Source organism: Littorina saxatilis, linkage group LG8 (assembly GCF_037325665.1).
Source record: "Littorina saxatilis isolate snail1 linkage group LG8, US_GU_Lsax_2.0, whole genome shotgun sequence".
Lineage (NCBI taxonomy): Eukaryota > Metazoa > Mollusca > Gastropoda > Littorinimorpha > Littorinidae > Littorina > Littorina saxatilis.
The window spans coordinates 605001-620000 of NC_090252.1; the positions used below are offsets into that span (position 1 = coordinate 605001).

General features: G+C 44.5%; 1 protein-coding gene across 1 annotated transcript; it reads right to left on the reverse strand.

Annotated features, from left to right (window-relative positions):
• Nucleotides 1-2067: 2067 nt before the first annotated feature.
• On the reverse strand, nt 2068-14059 carry LOC138974443 (uncharacterized). Its single transcript, XM_070347157.1, has 9 exons — nt 13733-14059; nt 12440-13080; nt 11513-11687; nt 10323-10534; nt 9806-9935; nt 9341-9361; nt 8694-8846; nt 4741-5422; nt 2068-4318 (listed from the first exon to the last, which is right to left on the reverse strand). Exons 1-9 carry the CDS (start codon nt 14057-14059, stop codon nt 3846-3848), a joined length of 2814 nt encoding a protein of 937 aa, XP_070203258.1. The 3' UTR covers nt 2068-3845.
• Between the last annotated feature and the right edge of the window lie 941 nt (nt 14060-15000).

Consider the following 15000-nt stretch of genomic DNA (forward strand, 5'->3'; position numbering starts at 1 on the left):
TGATACATCAAAATTGAGACCAATTTATCTTTCTCACGATGAATCAGCCGTTCGAGATGATTGGTTTTGCGAGGTTAGAATTGCGAAGTTAGGACCCGAATCTATTTAGTACTGTCAATATTTGTGTCTCTGGAGTCATTAATACTGTTTAAAGAACAATGTGCGTGTCAGTGTGTGTGTGTGTGTGTGTGTGTGTGTGTGTGTGTGTGTGTGTATGGTTGTTTGTGTGTGTGTGTGTGTGTGTCTCTGTGTGTGTGTGTATGTGTGTGTGTGTGTGTGTGTGTAAGTGTGTGTGTGTGTGTGTGTGTGTGTGTGTGTGTGTGTGTAAGTGTGTATAAGTGTGTGTGTGTGTGTAAGTGTGTGTGTGTGTGTGTGTGTGTGTGTGTGTGTAAGTGTGTATATGTGTGTGTGTATGTGCGTGTCTGTTGTTGTTGTTGTTGTTGTTGCTGTTGTTGTTGTTGTTTTTGTTGTTGTTGTTGTCACAGGATGACGGACAGTAGACTTAAGCCTACGTGAGCAAAAATAAAAGGATGACAATAACACGATTTCTACCTTGCTGTTAACACCAGGTAGACCTGATGCGCACATCTGATAACATTGTCACAAAGGCAAACAGTCATCAGCCAACTTCCGTATAGAGACTGCCACAACACCACAACGAATCTTCTCAACACATCGCATGATGACGGTAAGATCAAAGTCGTGTCTTTCTTTATACTAGACAGACATGAAATATAGTAGCATTTATTTCATACTTCACATGGTCCGCATAAGGCAAGCACAGGCCGAGATGGCAAACATGTTCCTGTTGTCCTGTATTACTATGACTCTCTTCATAACTCATAACTCATAACTCATAACATTTTATTGATCCAACAAAGGAAATTAAATTGGTCATCAGCACATATAGGTCATTAATTAATAATTATAAAAGAAGAAGAGAAGAAAATTTATAAAACCCATGATAACAAAAAAATATCTAAAGTAATATATGTACAACTACAATACCCTTTTTACTTGCACACTTGACACACCGACACACCAACACACATGCATACATACCTACATACATACCTACGTACATACATACATACATACATACATACATACATACATACATACATACGTTCCATGTTAAAGTGTAGTTAAGAACATCACAGTAATTATATCATTGTTTGGATTAACAGATAAGTTTTTATGTAAATGATGATAACAACAATCCATAATTAACGCTATTGCACTACCAAAAGAAGAGACCAACCAAACACATAAAACCAATCACAGTAATCATCATCAGTTATCACAGGTATCACAGTAGATTAGCCATGCACTGTGGTGCCGTCTGCAGAGCAGTCCAAGCAGAGTAGAGGGGGGAGCAACGACTCACAGAAGAGCTGCTCCGATACGGAAGAGCTACTTCAAGTTCATCGCCAAAACAGTAAGTCTGTGAAACGAAATTCTCGGTTGCCTTGAAATGAGGCACGTGAACAAAAAGGTTTTAACGGAAGTTTTTAAGCACTAACTGTCCATTCCCTGTATACGATTCAGGGCACAGTCAAGTAACGTGACTTGCATTACGTGTGTGTCATCTTTCACACGATAAGAGCATCCTCGCAGTTAAACACTCTGCTGCCTGGCTGCTTTCTGCACAGAACGATTTTGCTTTTGAGTGTTGTTGCCGAGTCCACACACACACACACACACACACACACAAACATAAACACACATACCCACACACACATACCCACACACAAATACACACACACACTGCACATACACACGCACACACACACACAAACACACACACACGCACGTACACACACACACACACAAACGCACACACACGAATACACACACACACACACACACAAACACACACATACACATACACATACACAAATACATACTCACACACCACACACACACACACACACACACACACACACAGAAACGCACACACGAATATACACACACACACACACACACACACACACACACACACACACACGCACACACACACACAAACACACACACACACACAAACACACACACACACACAAACATGTAAAGAATGCCATAGCCCCAGTTTATTCTGAATACATACATTGGATACTACCTCAGTAATTATCCATATTTCTCCCTACAGACCTACAATCCATGCCCTAGGTCCTAACCTGAGACTGAGGACGGTGGTGACACGAGGCGTGCAGGAGACCGGACAACAGCTACACCCCTGCCGGCTGGTCTGACCAGTTAGGGTTCTCTCACATGACGGACACTTATTTAGATGTGCGAACACCTTTTGTTTCACCTGTGTGTTAATATAGGATGGTTGTGGAACATAAATAACCAAATTTTGATACGCTGAAAGTGTTGTTTTTGTGTGTGTTTTTATACCTCTGATTCCCCCCTAATGTGACCTGTTTGAAAGAAGGCCCGTATTGTGAGTTCTGTAGCTATAGGCTCTAATAACCGCCTCCTCTGTGATGGCTTATTGTTGTGTACACGGTGAGATGCAGTTAGTTACTGTGCCATACAAGGAATCTCCAGATGTTGTCAAGGTGCTACAGACCTGGGAACCCGTACGATGTCGCCGTATTGTGTACGCATGATTGTCTAGAATACGGTCAGTACGATGTCGCCGTATTGTGTACGCATGATTGTCTAGAATACGGTCAGTACGATGTCGCCGTATTGTGTACGCATGATTGTCTAGAATACGGTCGGTACGATGTCGCCGTATTGTGTACGCATGGTTGTCTAGAATACGGTCAGTACGGTGTCGCCGTATTGTGTACGCATGATTGTCTAGAATACGGTCAGTACGATGTCGCCGTATTGTGTACGCATGATTGTCTAGAATACGGTCAGTACGGTCAGTCGGAGAAAAAAAAACGCAATTCTTTGTCATTGTGTGGAGGCTTGAGGAAGAAACTATCATTTATATTTGTTATGGAGATTGTATAAATGGTGAATGTTACCACCACCATGACAACACACGCCCTCTAGTATGTTGCATGTAAAAAGAATGTATATATGTTTACCATGTACATCAGAAATGTGCCTTTAACGGGAAATGTGAGAATATATATAAAATGCGTGTACAGAAAAAAAAAAAGAATTGCGTGTTTTCATATTTCCCATAGTATTATCTTTTTTGTTGTCATCTCTGTAAAACAGGTATGACAGTGTTAGTAAACATAGTTGGAAAAATCGGACTGTACGTCTGTTATTGTTCTGGTTGTTGTTGTTTTTGATGTTGCTATTGTTTTTGCTATTGTTGTTATATTTTACACACACACACACACACACGCCGTTTCTATTTTAAAGTTCGCACATGTTTAACAATGTACACCAACAAGCAACACGCATAAACCTGTAAAAAGCTAATATTTGTTAACTTTCGCTTATTTTATTGTTTCTCTCTCTCTCTCTCTCTCTCTCTCTCTCTCTCTCTCTCTCTCTCTCTCTCTCTCTCTACCTCTCTCTCTCTCTCACCACACACACACACACACACACACACACACACACACACACACACACACACACGCACAAACCATCGCAGTAGTTTACGGTCCAGTGCTTTTCTGTGCACCACACGAAAGAGGCGACTCAAGAACACCAGAAACACACACACACACACACACACACACACACACACACACACACACACACACACACACACACACATACACACACAAACACACACACAGACACACACACACACAAACACACACACACACATACAAACACACACACACACACACACACACACACACACACACACACACCGATTTGCTGGATCGAACTGAAACTTCTCTTCCATCCATTTGTACAAACAATGTCTACACGTGCAGAGATCCAAACATTTTTTCAACAGTAGCCTCCATTTCTCCGACCACCACGAGCTGTGACGTACACACTGACATGACGTCAAACCAGGGGTCTACGTAGCGGGGGTACGTCCTCCTGACGTCAGTCGTCCCAATGACAACCACAACGGCGCGTTCCAAGCCCAAGATGCTTTCTGGTTCTGCAATCTGCACGCAGTTCGTGTCTGAGGGAACAGCAAGCTTCTCGGACTGACACGGACCCTTCGTGAAGATGTCCAGTTGAACTCCTCCGTCCTCCAAGCCTCGCAGGAAGCCGCTGCTGGTCCTTCTGTTGTCCAGCCAGCCGTGCAAGGGGGTACAGTCACCGTTGGAGTCTGCTTCCAGGAACTCAGCGCTGCGTTCACTCAGGCGGACGCAGACCAGGTCGGGCAAATACCCGGATATGATGACGTCACTGAAGCGCAGCGCGTCTTCTTTGTCACGTCCTGCAAAAATGAACATAACAAAATATCAACCTTACAACATCCGAACCCGTCACTTGTTTACTTACTTCATGGTGTGGGTTTAATTTGTTCAGCTATCACGCAAAATAGTAAACCTGGCATCCTGTTCATACCGGAAACGATACCTATGTAAACAGTCTGGGAACAATATAACATTGTGAAGTACAATGAGGTCTGACTTCTTGATGGCCAAATTGGTGAAAGAGCAAACATTAAGCGGACCCTCACACATCGCTATGATGTCGTCTCTTGTTTCCTCGTTTACCTCTCTGTCTGCCTGATACTCATTGGGCCAAGTCGACCTCGCGAAGTCATTGTCACGGCGCTCGCTGCGCGGAATTTGTGGTACAAAAATATTCTTCGCGAAGTCAACCAAAGGTAAACTAAGGAAGGACTTAACTCACCGATCTGCAGGTCCTGGGTGAGAAACGTTGCCACCTCCTGTCCGCACTGCCGACAGTCCCACACGTCTGTGACACGGCCTCCCTCGTGCTGTCCGTGCTGGACTCTCTTCACCGGGGGGCCGTCTGTAGGAGAGGGCATGCCTGCCAGGACACCGGCATCCAGGGACGTGTAGGGCTGGCGGGTGAAGGCGGAGTACGCGTGACCTTTCTGCATCTCCATGACGACGACAGGCGGACAGCGCTGGGCCTGGGTCAGCACGACCTCTCGGAAGGCTTGCGGTCTCCAACCAGGGAAGCTGCTCGCCGCCCACAGCTCGAAGCTTTCCCTGCCCAGCGCGTGCTCCAGTCGACTGACAAAGGCGGTGAAGAACCACGGGGCTTCGTCCATCACCAGGCACAGCTTCTCACGTCGGTGGAGCGGGGGGTCTCTGGAGTTGTCGTCGACACCGTTTGCCGTGTGTACCGCTTGCTGGTTGCCGGGTCTGGCTGGAGTGCTGTGGGGAGAGGGTCTGGCTGGAGTGCTGTGGGGAGAGGGTCTGGCTGGAGTGCTGTGGGGAGAGGGTCTGCGTGTCGGGTGTTGGAGCCTCTGTGTGTCCAAGTACGACTTCAGCTCGTCGATAATGTCCGAACACTGCGGGTGTTTGCTGACCAGCAGATGAACGTGTTCGTGGTCTTCACTCACCTGAGAAAAGAACAAGTCGCGTAAGGCGAAAATACAACATGAAGTCAAGCTCAGTCGAACTCACAGAATGAAACTGAACGCATTGCATTTTTTCCGCAAGACCGTACACTCGTAGCATCGTCTGTCCACCGCGCGTGGCAAAGGCAGTGAAATGAACAATCCAGAAAAGCGCGGTAGCGGTTAAAGCGCTGAGGAGAATAGCCCGCTTTTCTATATCTCTATTCTTTTTAACTCTCTGAATGTGTTTTTAATCCAAACATATCATATCTATATATTTTTGGAATCAGGAACGGACAAGGAATAAGATGAAATTGTTTTTAAATCGATTTCGGAAATTTAATTTTAATCATAATTTTTATATGTTTAATTTTCAGAGCTTGTTTTTAATCCGAATATAACATATGTATATGTTTGTGTAATCAGAACATGATGAAGAATACAATAAACGTAATTTTGGATCGTTTTATAAAAAAAATAATTTTAATTACAATTTTCAGATTTTTAATGACCAAAGTCATTAATTAAATTTTAAGCCTCCAAGCTGAAATGCAATACCAAAGTCCGGCCTTCGTCGAAGATTGCTTGGCCAAAATTTCAATCAATTTTATTGAAAATGAGGGTGTGACAGTGCCGCCTCAACTTTTACAAAAAGCCGGATATGACTTCATCAAAGACATTTATCGAACAAGAAGAGCAAACGCTCGATCGAGTCACTTTCGCAGTTCTGAATATTATATGAGGCATCAGATGGACAGGAAGAAATTGCTATTCACAACACAATACACTATGTAAATAATTTGATGTAAAGAATAATCCTATAAAGTTTGAATCAAATCCGATGAATAGTTTCAGAGATATGATATTTCAATTTTTTTCCTTCAAGACATACCTGTGACCTTGAAAAAGGTCAAAGGTCACCAAAGCAGACGTCAAAGTGTAGAGGTCACTGGGAGTCACGTTCACATAAAATTTGAGCCCGGTCACTTTTATAGTTTCCGAGAAAAGCCCAACGTTAAGTTGTGTGTTGCCGAACAGAAAAGGCTAGTTATCTCCCTTGTTTTTCTGATAACGTTCGTAAAAGGCTACAGATGTAAATACTTTGATGTAAAGAATAATCCTACAAAGTTTCAATCACATCCGATGAACTTTGTCAAAGATATAAAATGTCTAATTTTTCCTTTGACGCTGACCTGTGACCTTGAAAAAGGTCAAAGGTCAACGAAACCATCGTTAAAGTGTAGAGGTCATTGGAGGTCACGACTAAACAAAATATGAGCCGGATCGCTTTGATAGTTTCCGAGAAAAGTCCAACGTTAAGGTGGTGTCTACGGACGGCCGGCCGGCCGGCCGGCCGGACAGACTAACACTGACCGATTACATAGAGTCACTTTTTCTCAAGTGACTCAAAAAATGAAAAAAACGTCTGGGGATATCATACCCAGGAACTCTCATGAAAATGTCATAAAGATCGGTCCAGTAGTTTACTCTGAATCGCTCTACACACACACAACACACACACAACACACACACACACACACACACACACACACACACACACACACACACACACACACACACACACACATACACATACATCACGACCCTCGTCTCGATTCCCCTCTCTATGCTAAAACATTTAGTCAAACTTGACTAAATGTAAAAACAGCAAAACAGTTGGTAAGGTGAAGGGGGTCATTTTGACAGCCTCAAAACTAGACCGAGTAGAGGCTGCAGGGCCGGACTAGGCTAAGAGGAGGGGGGGGTTGCCAGTGGTGGTCCAGGGGGAACGGGGTCAAGGGGCTCTTGGGGTCAGGGGGCGAGGTCATATTTTGAGATAGGAAAATGGTCGCTCCTTGCATGAAACGGCATAAAATAAAATAAAATTAAATAAGTGAGGTACATGTTTAGGCTAGGGGGGGGGGGGTGCGCAACCCCCATAACCCCCCCCCCCCCCCCCGGTAGTCCGGCCCTGGGCTGTGGTCGGCCCATGTAAGGCGGTAAGCAAAGAAGGCCAAGTTATATCTCAAGACTGGCTTTAGACCTGCACGTATGCAAGTGAAAGAAAGTATGTGTTTTGTCAACACCCAACTTGTTTCTTAGAATTTGCGAAAAGTTACAATTTGCCGACTAGTCCCCAGCAAACCATTTTACGTTGTATTCACGTTATGTTCACGTTGTATTCACGTTGTATTCAATTTGTATTCACGTTATATTCTCGGTATATTCACGTTGGCCAACGTTGGGTTTACGTTGCGTTTCAACGTAAAATTCACGTAAATTTGTACGGACGAAATCACGTGGAAATAACGTTAAAAAAACAACGTTGCATTTTACGTGAAATCAACGTAAATGCTACGTGAATAATTGGTTGTGCTGGATTTTTCGTATATTGAACAGGGCAATGTTTAAATTAGCCGAACTCATTTGCACAGGTATTTAACCCAAGCCGACTATCTTTCATTTCTGCCAGAACTTTCTTCATGCCTTCTTCAGACCATGATCCGTGACTGAAAGACCAAAGAGCAGAGAGAGATCTAACATCAAAACTCACCTGGATTCACTAACCGCTGTTTTACATTTATATTGGACATACGCGAGGGTTTAATGGAGTATTATTTCATGCATATTTTGTGGGTTACAAGAGCAACATGTTAAGATTTTTAATAAAGAAGTTCACAATTCACACAAAAACGCATAGTATTTTGAGTATATTTTGAACAGTGTTGGCTATATTCAACAAGGTGTTCAAATTACACGCAATTGTTGAGTTTCAAATTACCCGACTTCATACAGATGTAAAATTGTTACACGTACTATTAAAATATTCGACTTGTTCAATTTACCCTCCCTTACCCTACTGGCTGTTTTAAAAGAAAAGAAAATGTTTACACCGCTGCTAAAGAGTTGAGCTAGCAATCAAGTCTACCTAAATCAGTCTTCGAAAAAAAATGCTGAGTTCTCTCCCTTCTCTCGTGGCCTTTTAAGTCTAATACATACATGTATGTTTATAGCAGGCTTGGAACAGAACTAAACACACACGCCGAGTTCTTCTACAGACACAGAGGGAGGCACAAAGGAACACACTACTGCATTCCAATAGTCGCGCATTGCCAAATACAGTACGGTCAAATTAAAAACAATTAAACAAACAGGACACATCCTCTCTCTCCCCTCTTTACACACACACACACACACACACACACACACACACACACACACACACACACACACTCACACTCACACCCATAATAAAACAGTGTGATCTACAAACCTTGCGATAGATGAGCCTAGAGACGGACTCACTGCCCTCCCACAGACTGACGATGAACACCGGCTGTCCCCGTCTCGCCCAGTCTCTGGCCTTCAGGGTCAGCATCAGTGTCTTGCCCGTCGCGGGGGGTCCCGTCAGGTAGACCAGTGTCCACTGCGATCTTAACACGTCAACCTGAACACAAGGCATTGTCCACTGTGATCTTAACACGTCAACCTGAACACAAGGCATTGTCCACTGTGATCTTAACACGTCAACCTGAACACAAGGCATTGTCCACTGCGATCGTAACACGTCAACCTGAACACAAAGCATTGTCCACTGTGATCTTAACACGTCAACCTGAACACAAAGCATTGTCCACTGCGATCTTAACACGTCAACCTGAACACAGAGCATTGTCCACTGTGATCTTAACACGTCAACCTGAACACAAGGCATTGTCCACTGTGATCTTAACACGTCAACCTGAACACAAGGCATTGTCCACTGTGATCTTAACACGTCAACCTGAACACAAGGCATTGTCCACTGTGATCTTAACACGTCAACCTGAACACAAGGCATTGTCCACTGTGATCTTAACACGTCAACCTGAACACAAGGCATTGTCCACTGTGATCTTAACACGTCAACCTGAACACAACCTGTGATCTTAACACGTCAACCTGAACACAAGGCATTGTCCACTGTGATCTTAACACGTCAACCCGAACACAAGGCATTGTCCACTGTGAAAAGCGAACGACTGTGTATACATATTCTGATTGATTGCAGAGGAAGCGGTTGTAAACAAAATGTTCGTCGTTCGAAAAGTTATTTACCGTTTTCTAAGAGCCTTTTGCTTCAAGAGGTCCACCTTTGTGCTTTGTCACGTTGGATTGCTACGGGTCGGCAAAACATTACCGCAAACTGGACGTGTCTCGGTCTGGCAGAACGCAGCTCGGCAGCGCTTGGAGAATGCTGTCATTTGTAAACCACCAAAGCTGCAGACTTTCTCAGGGTTGTGTGCCATTTCTAAGGACATCAGTCTAATTTTCGTTGAGGAATTATGGCCACTAGGTTTACCAAATACCACAAAATACCTAAAAGGACAACGTTTTGAAGCCTACCTGTTCACTGGTGAGGACGGGTTGCGAGAAACATCGAGAAGTTTGCAGCACGGCTTGATGCAGTGTTGTGACGTCAGCCCTGGTACTGTGCGCCACCGTGACGTTCTGGGTGGTGGCTGGTCCGCAAAACCTGCACGTGAACAAAACATGGAGATGTAATACCTTGTAGTTCAGTGGACTCGGCTGTTCGCTGTCTGCTGTGGGTACTGGGTCAACTCTGCGTTCACCCATTTACAGAAGAGGACGGTTTGTCTTGTGTGTGCACATTTCCTTTATTATTATCTAAAAATGTGTGTGGGGGGGGGGCAATCTTCGTGGTACAGGTATCAGAAGCAACATTAGCAGAGAGAGTTGAACGCACATCAGTCTGTACAGTTGTTTTTCTTTACACACACACACACACACACACACACACACACATACACACACACACACACACACACACACACACAGACACACACAGACACACACACACACACACACACACTCTCACTTTCATTGTATAAACGAAGCTTACCTAGCGACCAGTGATTCATACAGCTCATCATCCATGCAAGCAGGGCGTGTCTTGGCCTTGTCAGTCACCTTCAGCCACCAATCACAGTGCAGCTTTTCGATGAGCTCGTTGCTGACGATCACAGACTGACCAATGGGAGGCAAGCTGTCGCGGAAGATGCACAGATCCAGTGCGTCCTCCAGACTGGGTGTTGCGAGACACTGACACACTCTCTGCAACAACACGTCATGCATTACCATGGTTACTGTAGATAGATAGGACAGGCAGGGCTGGGTGTTGCGAGACACTGACACACTCTCTGCAACAACACGTCATGCATTACCATGGTTACTGTACAGTGTGATAGCAGGACAGGCAGGGCTGGATCCAGTGGGGGTTTCCTGGGTTCCGGAAGCCCCCCCCCCCCCCTCTCCTTTCCAGGGAAATGTACCTTTTTCGCTCAAGGAGAAACCCACAATACCCCTTTCAAATGCTACATTTCAACAACGCTTGTACCTCTGCCGCATTTTAGAAGCACCCCTCCCCCTCGTTCACTGATAGGTACTGTCATCAACAACTCAAGATTTAAACAGAACGATGCAAAGGATAAACGAGAGAAGACACAATGGGAGGGCAAGGAAACGGAAAAGAGGAATACATCACATGGGAGGTGGAAGCATTTAAACGTTTAAGTTAAAAATAACCAGACAACCAGCCAATCAACTTTAGAAAAATTAAGCAGGCAAACAAGCAAAATGACTCAATCCGTGTAAGATTTAATTCCATACAGTTCAGTGCACCCAGTATGATATCATTCGGACCCTTATTTAGGCTAACGCCAAATTCACAGCCACAAGTTAAGAAATCATTGCTTGCAATTTTGAAACTGGGGGTTTACTTCACAAATCAGATTTCAGTAACGCAGAATGGAATTTATAACAACGAAACAAAAAAGGTTAACGCGGTACTGTATGGTAGCTCGCTTTACCAAGGAAGAAAGCAATCCAAATTTCCATGAAGGTAACCTCACAGGAGGACATGATACCTTACATCTTATCCTTGTCCTGACTGACTGACTGTCTGATATATATTTTTGTTTTCAGTATAACAACCTATTTGGGACATGAACTGAGATATAATGCTACAGAGAGTTTCAAGAGGTGGGGGGAGGGGGTGGTACGTTCGTGTGTTATTGTTCCGCTGCAAGTTACCTGGACAAGCTGTGGGTCCTGCATGAGAGCGGCCTGTACAGTCCTTCTCTCCACGTTGGGCAGCACGAGCGCCTTGGTGACCGGCAGTGACGTCACGTCCACAATGTCCCCCACCAGCTGTCTGACCACCGCCTCCTCCTTGTCCAACTGTCGCACTGACCGCTCCACCTTCCGTCTGGACACAGTGTTTATCATGATAATGAGAAGAAGAAGATTTATAATAATGGTGAAAGCTTAAAAAAAGCGTGAATCATACAATAGCATGTGTTGTTCATAAACCCTAAAATGTTACAAATAAAATGTTCAAAACATTAATTAAGAAAAAGAAGAAGAAGAATCATCATAATTGTGATGAATCAAATACATGTACTCAGTTGTTCGAATCAAAAGCCTAAAAAAAATTATTAAAATTTTTAAAAAAACGTAATTGCCACCTGCCGCGGTTCAAAACATTATATATAAGTAGCTATACACTGTTTTGACAATCAAAAACATCACAATTCTAGCATACCAAAAATGTGACCCTCCACCACGGCATGAGTCGCATGTCACCTTTGCATGATTTTCATATTTTTACATTTTCCTAAAGAGTTGTATATGCTCTATCCAGTGGTGAAACTCGTTTTAGAAAGAAGCGAAAACTGTGTGAGTTATAATCCTGTGACTAAGGTGACCCTCACGCTGTTACCATACACTCTCCGGACTTATATCAAGTCTAGCGCAGAACCGCGCGAGGTGACATGCGACTCATTTCGTGGTGGAGGGTCACAAATAATAATAAGCTGTACAGTTCAAAAACCTCATAATGTAAACCAAACAACTGAAATAAACGACAACAACAACAACAAAAGTAATTGCTTACTCAACAAATTCCAAATGTTATGATAAACAAAACAATAATTTAAAAAATCACAGCACAAAATTTACCTGATGGCGTCATACTGCCCACTGATGCTCTGCATGTCACGTGACAGACTGAACGCGTCTCCGATGGCCTTGACCTCCAAGATGATGATGCCAAGGTCACGGTGGAGGATGAGAATGTCAAACCTTCCCCGCTGGAGGTCGTTCGGAAGGTCGCGTGGTCTGGTAAAGACAGACAGGTCGGGTAGGGACATAGCTACTGCCGTGGCGCCTCCAGGATCATCCTTGGAGGGAAGTGAAGTGACCCTGGGCTGTTCGCCTCCGTAACCAACAGCTGCAGAACCTTCTGATGGCGCGAAGGCATCGTTCCCAGACGGACGACGCTCGGTGTTCCTCTCCTCCACCCGACACAGGTTCTCCGCGTTGTTGAGGTAGTTGTCAAAGTCCAGCTCAAACATGACGACCATGACCTCTGATCTTCCAGCAAACATGGCCGACAGCACACTGTGAACCCGCTGCTGTGACTCGTCCTCTCTGACGTCACTCATCTGGGTGGCCGGGACCGCCACTATGACGTCAGTGCCGTCGATTGTCTGCGGCCTGTACGGTACGCGGTTGAAATGGACTGGCGGTTTGAAGTATGTCCACTTGTGAACGTTGGGGAACATCCGCCTGACTGCGTCTTTCAAGGTGTGCATTATTTCCTGGAAGATGAAGATATAAAACTCTGTTTAAGCATCTGGACATGTTTCTTGGCATTACATGAATATTCATTCGTATATTACACATTTGTTTTGGTTCGTTTTGGCAACATTAAAATAATAAACTTTTACTTGACTTCGTTTCCGTAATGTGTGCCTGAAATTGCTGCATGATGCCGCTTTATTTTAATAAAATCGTGTTTCAACCAATACAGCATTTAGGTCTTGAGCATCTATACTGATCATGGCTAAGAATATTTGTCATCTTTTTCACGACTTGTCATTCAAAATTAGCCGGCTAACAAAAAAGCAATGTTCGTAGGTGACAAATCGACAGTTGTCATGGATGTAATAGGAAGATTTCCCTTGGACCTACACACACACACACACACACAAAACATACCTATTCAACAGCCCTGAAAGTCCAACAAATGGTGCACTAGCCCTTGGCTAGTGATTCTGAAAATTTACTAGCCAGAGAGCAAACTTTGCTAGCCAAATCAACAATTTGTTTCAGCAACTTGACTCGCATTTGGCGAGTAGATGTTAATGTCTACTCACCTGTTTAATGTTTCTACACGCCATGGCGAGTAAAATACTCGCCACTATCAACGAACACAATTCAACAAACGTTTACAGCTGATCATAAGTATACCTTCTTGTGCCTTTCAGCCTGGCCTGTAGCAGTTCGCTGCTGCTTTGCTGGTGTGACAGTGACAAGGTTGGTGGCCATGGATCCGCCATGTTTCCTGGCTTTGGTCGCCCCTGTGGTGACCCCTGTAATGACCCCTGCAGTGACCCCTGTAGTGACTCTGGTCGCCCCTGTAGTGACCCCTGTAATGACCCCTGTAGTGACCCCTGTAGTGACCCCTGTGGTGACCCCTGTAGTGACTCGTGTCGCCCCTGTGGTGACCCAGGCTTGGTGTCTGTGGTCAGCTCCGTGTCCGTTGTTTGGATTGGCCTGCGGGGTTCGATTCTGCATCTTACTTGACAAATGACTGCAATATAAAATGTAAATTTTATTTTAAACTGGATGAAAATATCGCCCAAGACATATTTACCACAAGGTCTGGTTCGCTGCTGTCGTGTGACTCAGAGAGAGAGAGAGAGAGAGAGAGAGAGAGAGAGAGAGAGAGAGAGAGAGAGAGAGAGAGAGGGAAAGATAGAGAGATAGAGAAAGAGAGAGAGACATTGAAACATTGAAACATTGAACTTTATTACAGGAAAGATAGCATTAGGTCCGTACTTACAGCTAGTCCTGATCTAAGCAAAACGGTTATAATCGAAATGGGAAATACATAGGAACAAACTTTTTATGATGAAACGCGGGGTGTTGCAGGTAGCTTTGTTTCCTCCTTGGGGATGAAGCTACCAGGGGAAGGGATTGTGTTGGAGGTGCGGGTAGAGGGGTAGCCCTCCCGGTGCTCCCCCTTGGACCTCCCTAGTCTAGGACCCTGGGTCTTCGCGAGGTGGCCATTGTGGCGTAATCCCTCCGGACTAGCATAACGTTTCCCTATCCCAAGACCGACCGTGCGTGGTCTATGACCACATCCTCTACGAGGTGACCCTATCAACTAGGCAGCGCAAGCCCCTAGGCGAAACACGGCGGATCTAGAGGAGAGAACCTCGATAAAAAATTTGAGCTGCCATGAAGACGGAGCATGTTGGCTGAGGACAGCGGGCAGACCTCCTGTGCCGACACCCATCTACAGGAGAAAACCAGGCATGCTCGCATCAAACCCAACATGGCCATACAAACGGATGATGAAACGCAGACACATGCAATAATAGTAATATAAGAATAAGATCATTCTTTACAGACATGTGATATACAGATATCACAATACGGGCAATACAACCATACATTATCAGAAAACACACACACACATATATACACGCACACGCACACACACACAGAGGATC

Coding starts and splice junctions, on each gene's coding strand:
- LOC138974443 (XM_070347157.1), bottom strand. CDS start 14,059: ATGCAGAATCGAACCCCGCAGGCCAATCCAAACAACGGACACGGAGCT. Junction 10,535..11,512: donor AGGACCCACAGCTTGTCCAG/GTAACTTGCAGC, acceptor GTGTTGTTGCAG/AGAGTGTGTCAGTGTCTCGC. Junction 9,362..9,805: donor CCGTCCTCACCAGTGAACAG/GTAGGCTTCAAA, acceptor CCTTGTGTTCAG/GTTGACGTGTTAAGATCACA.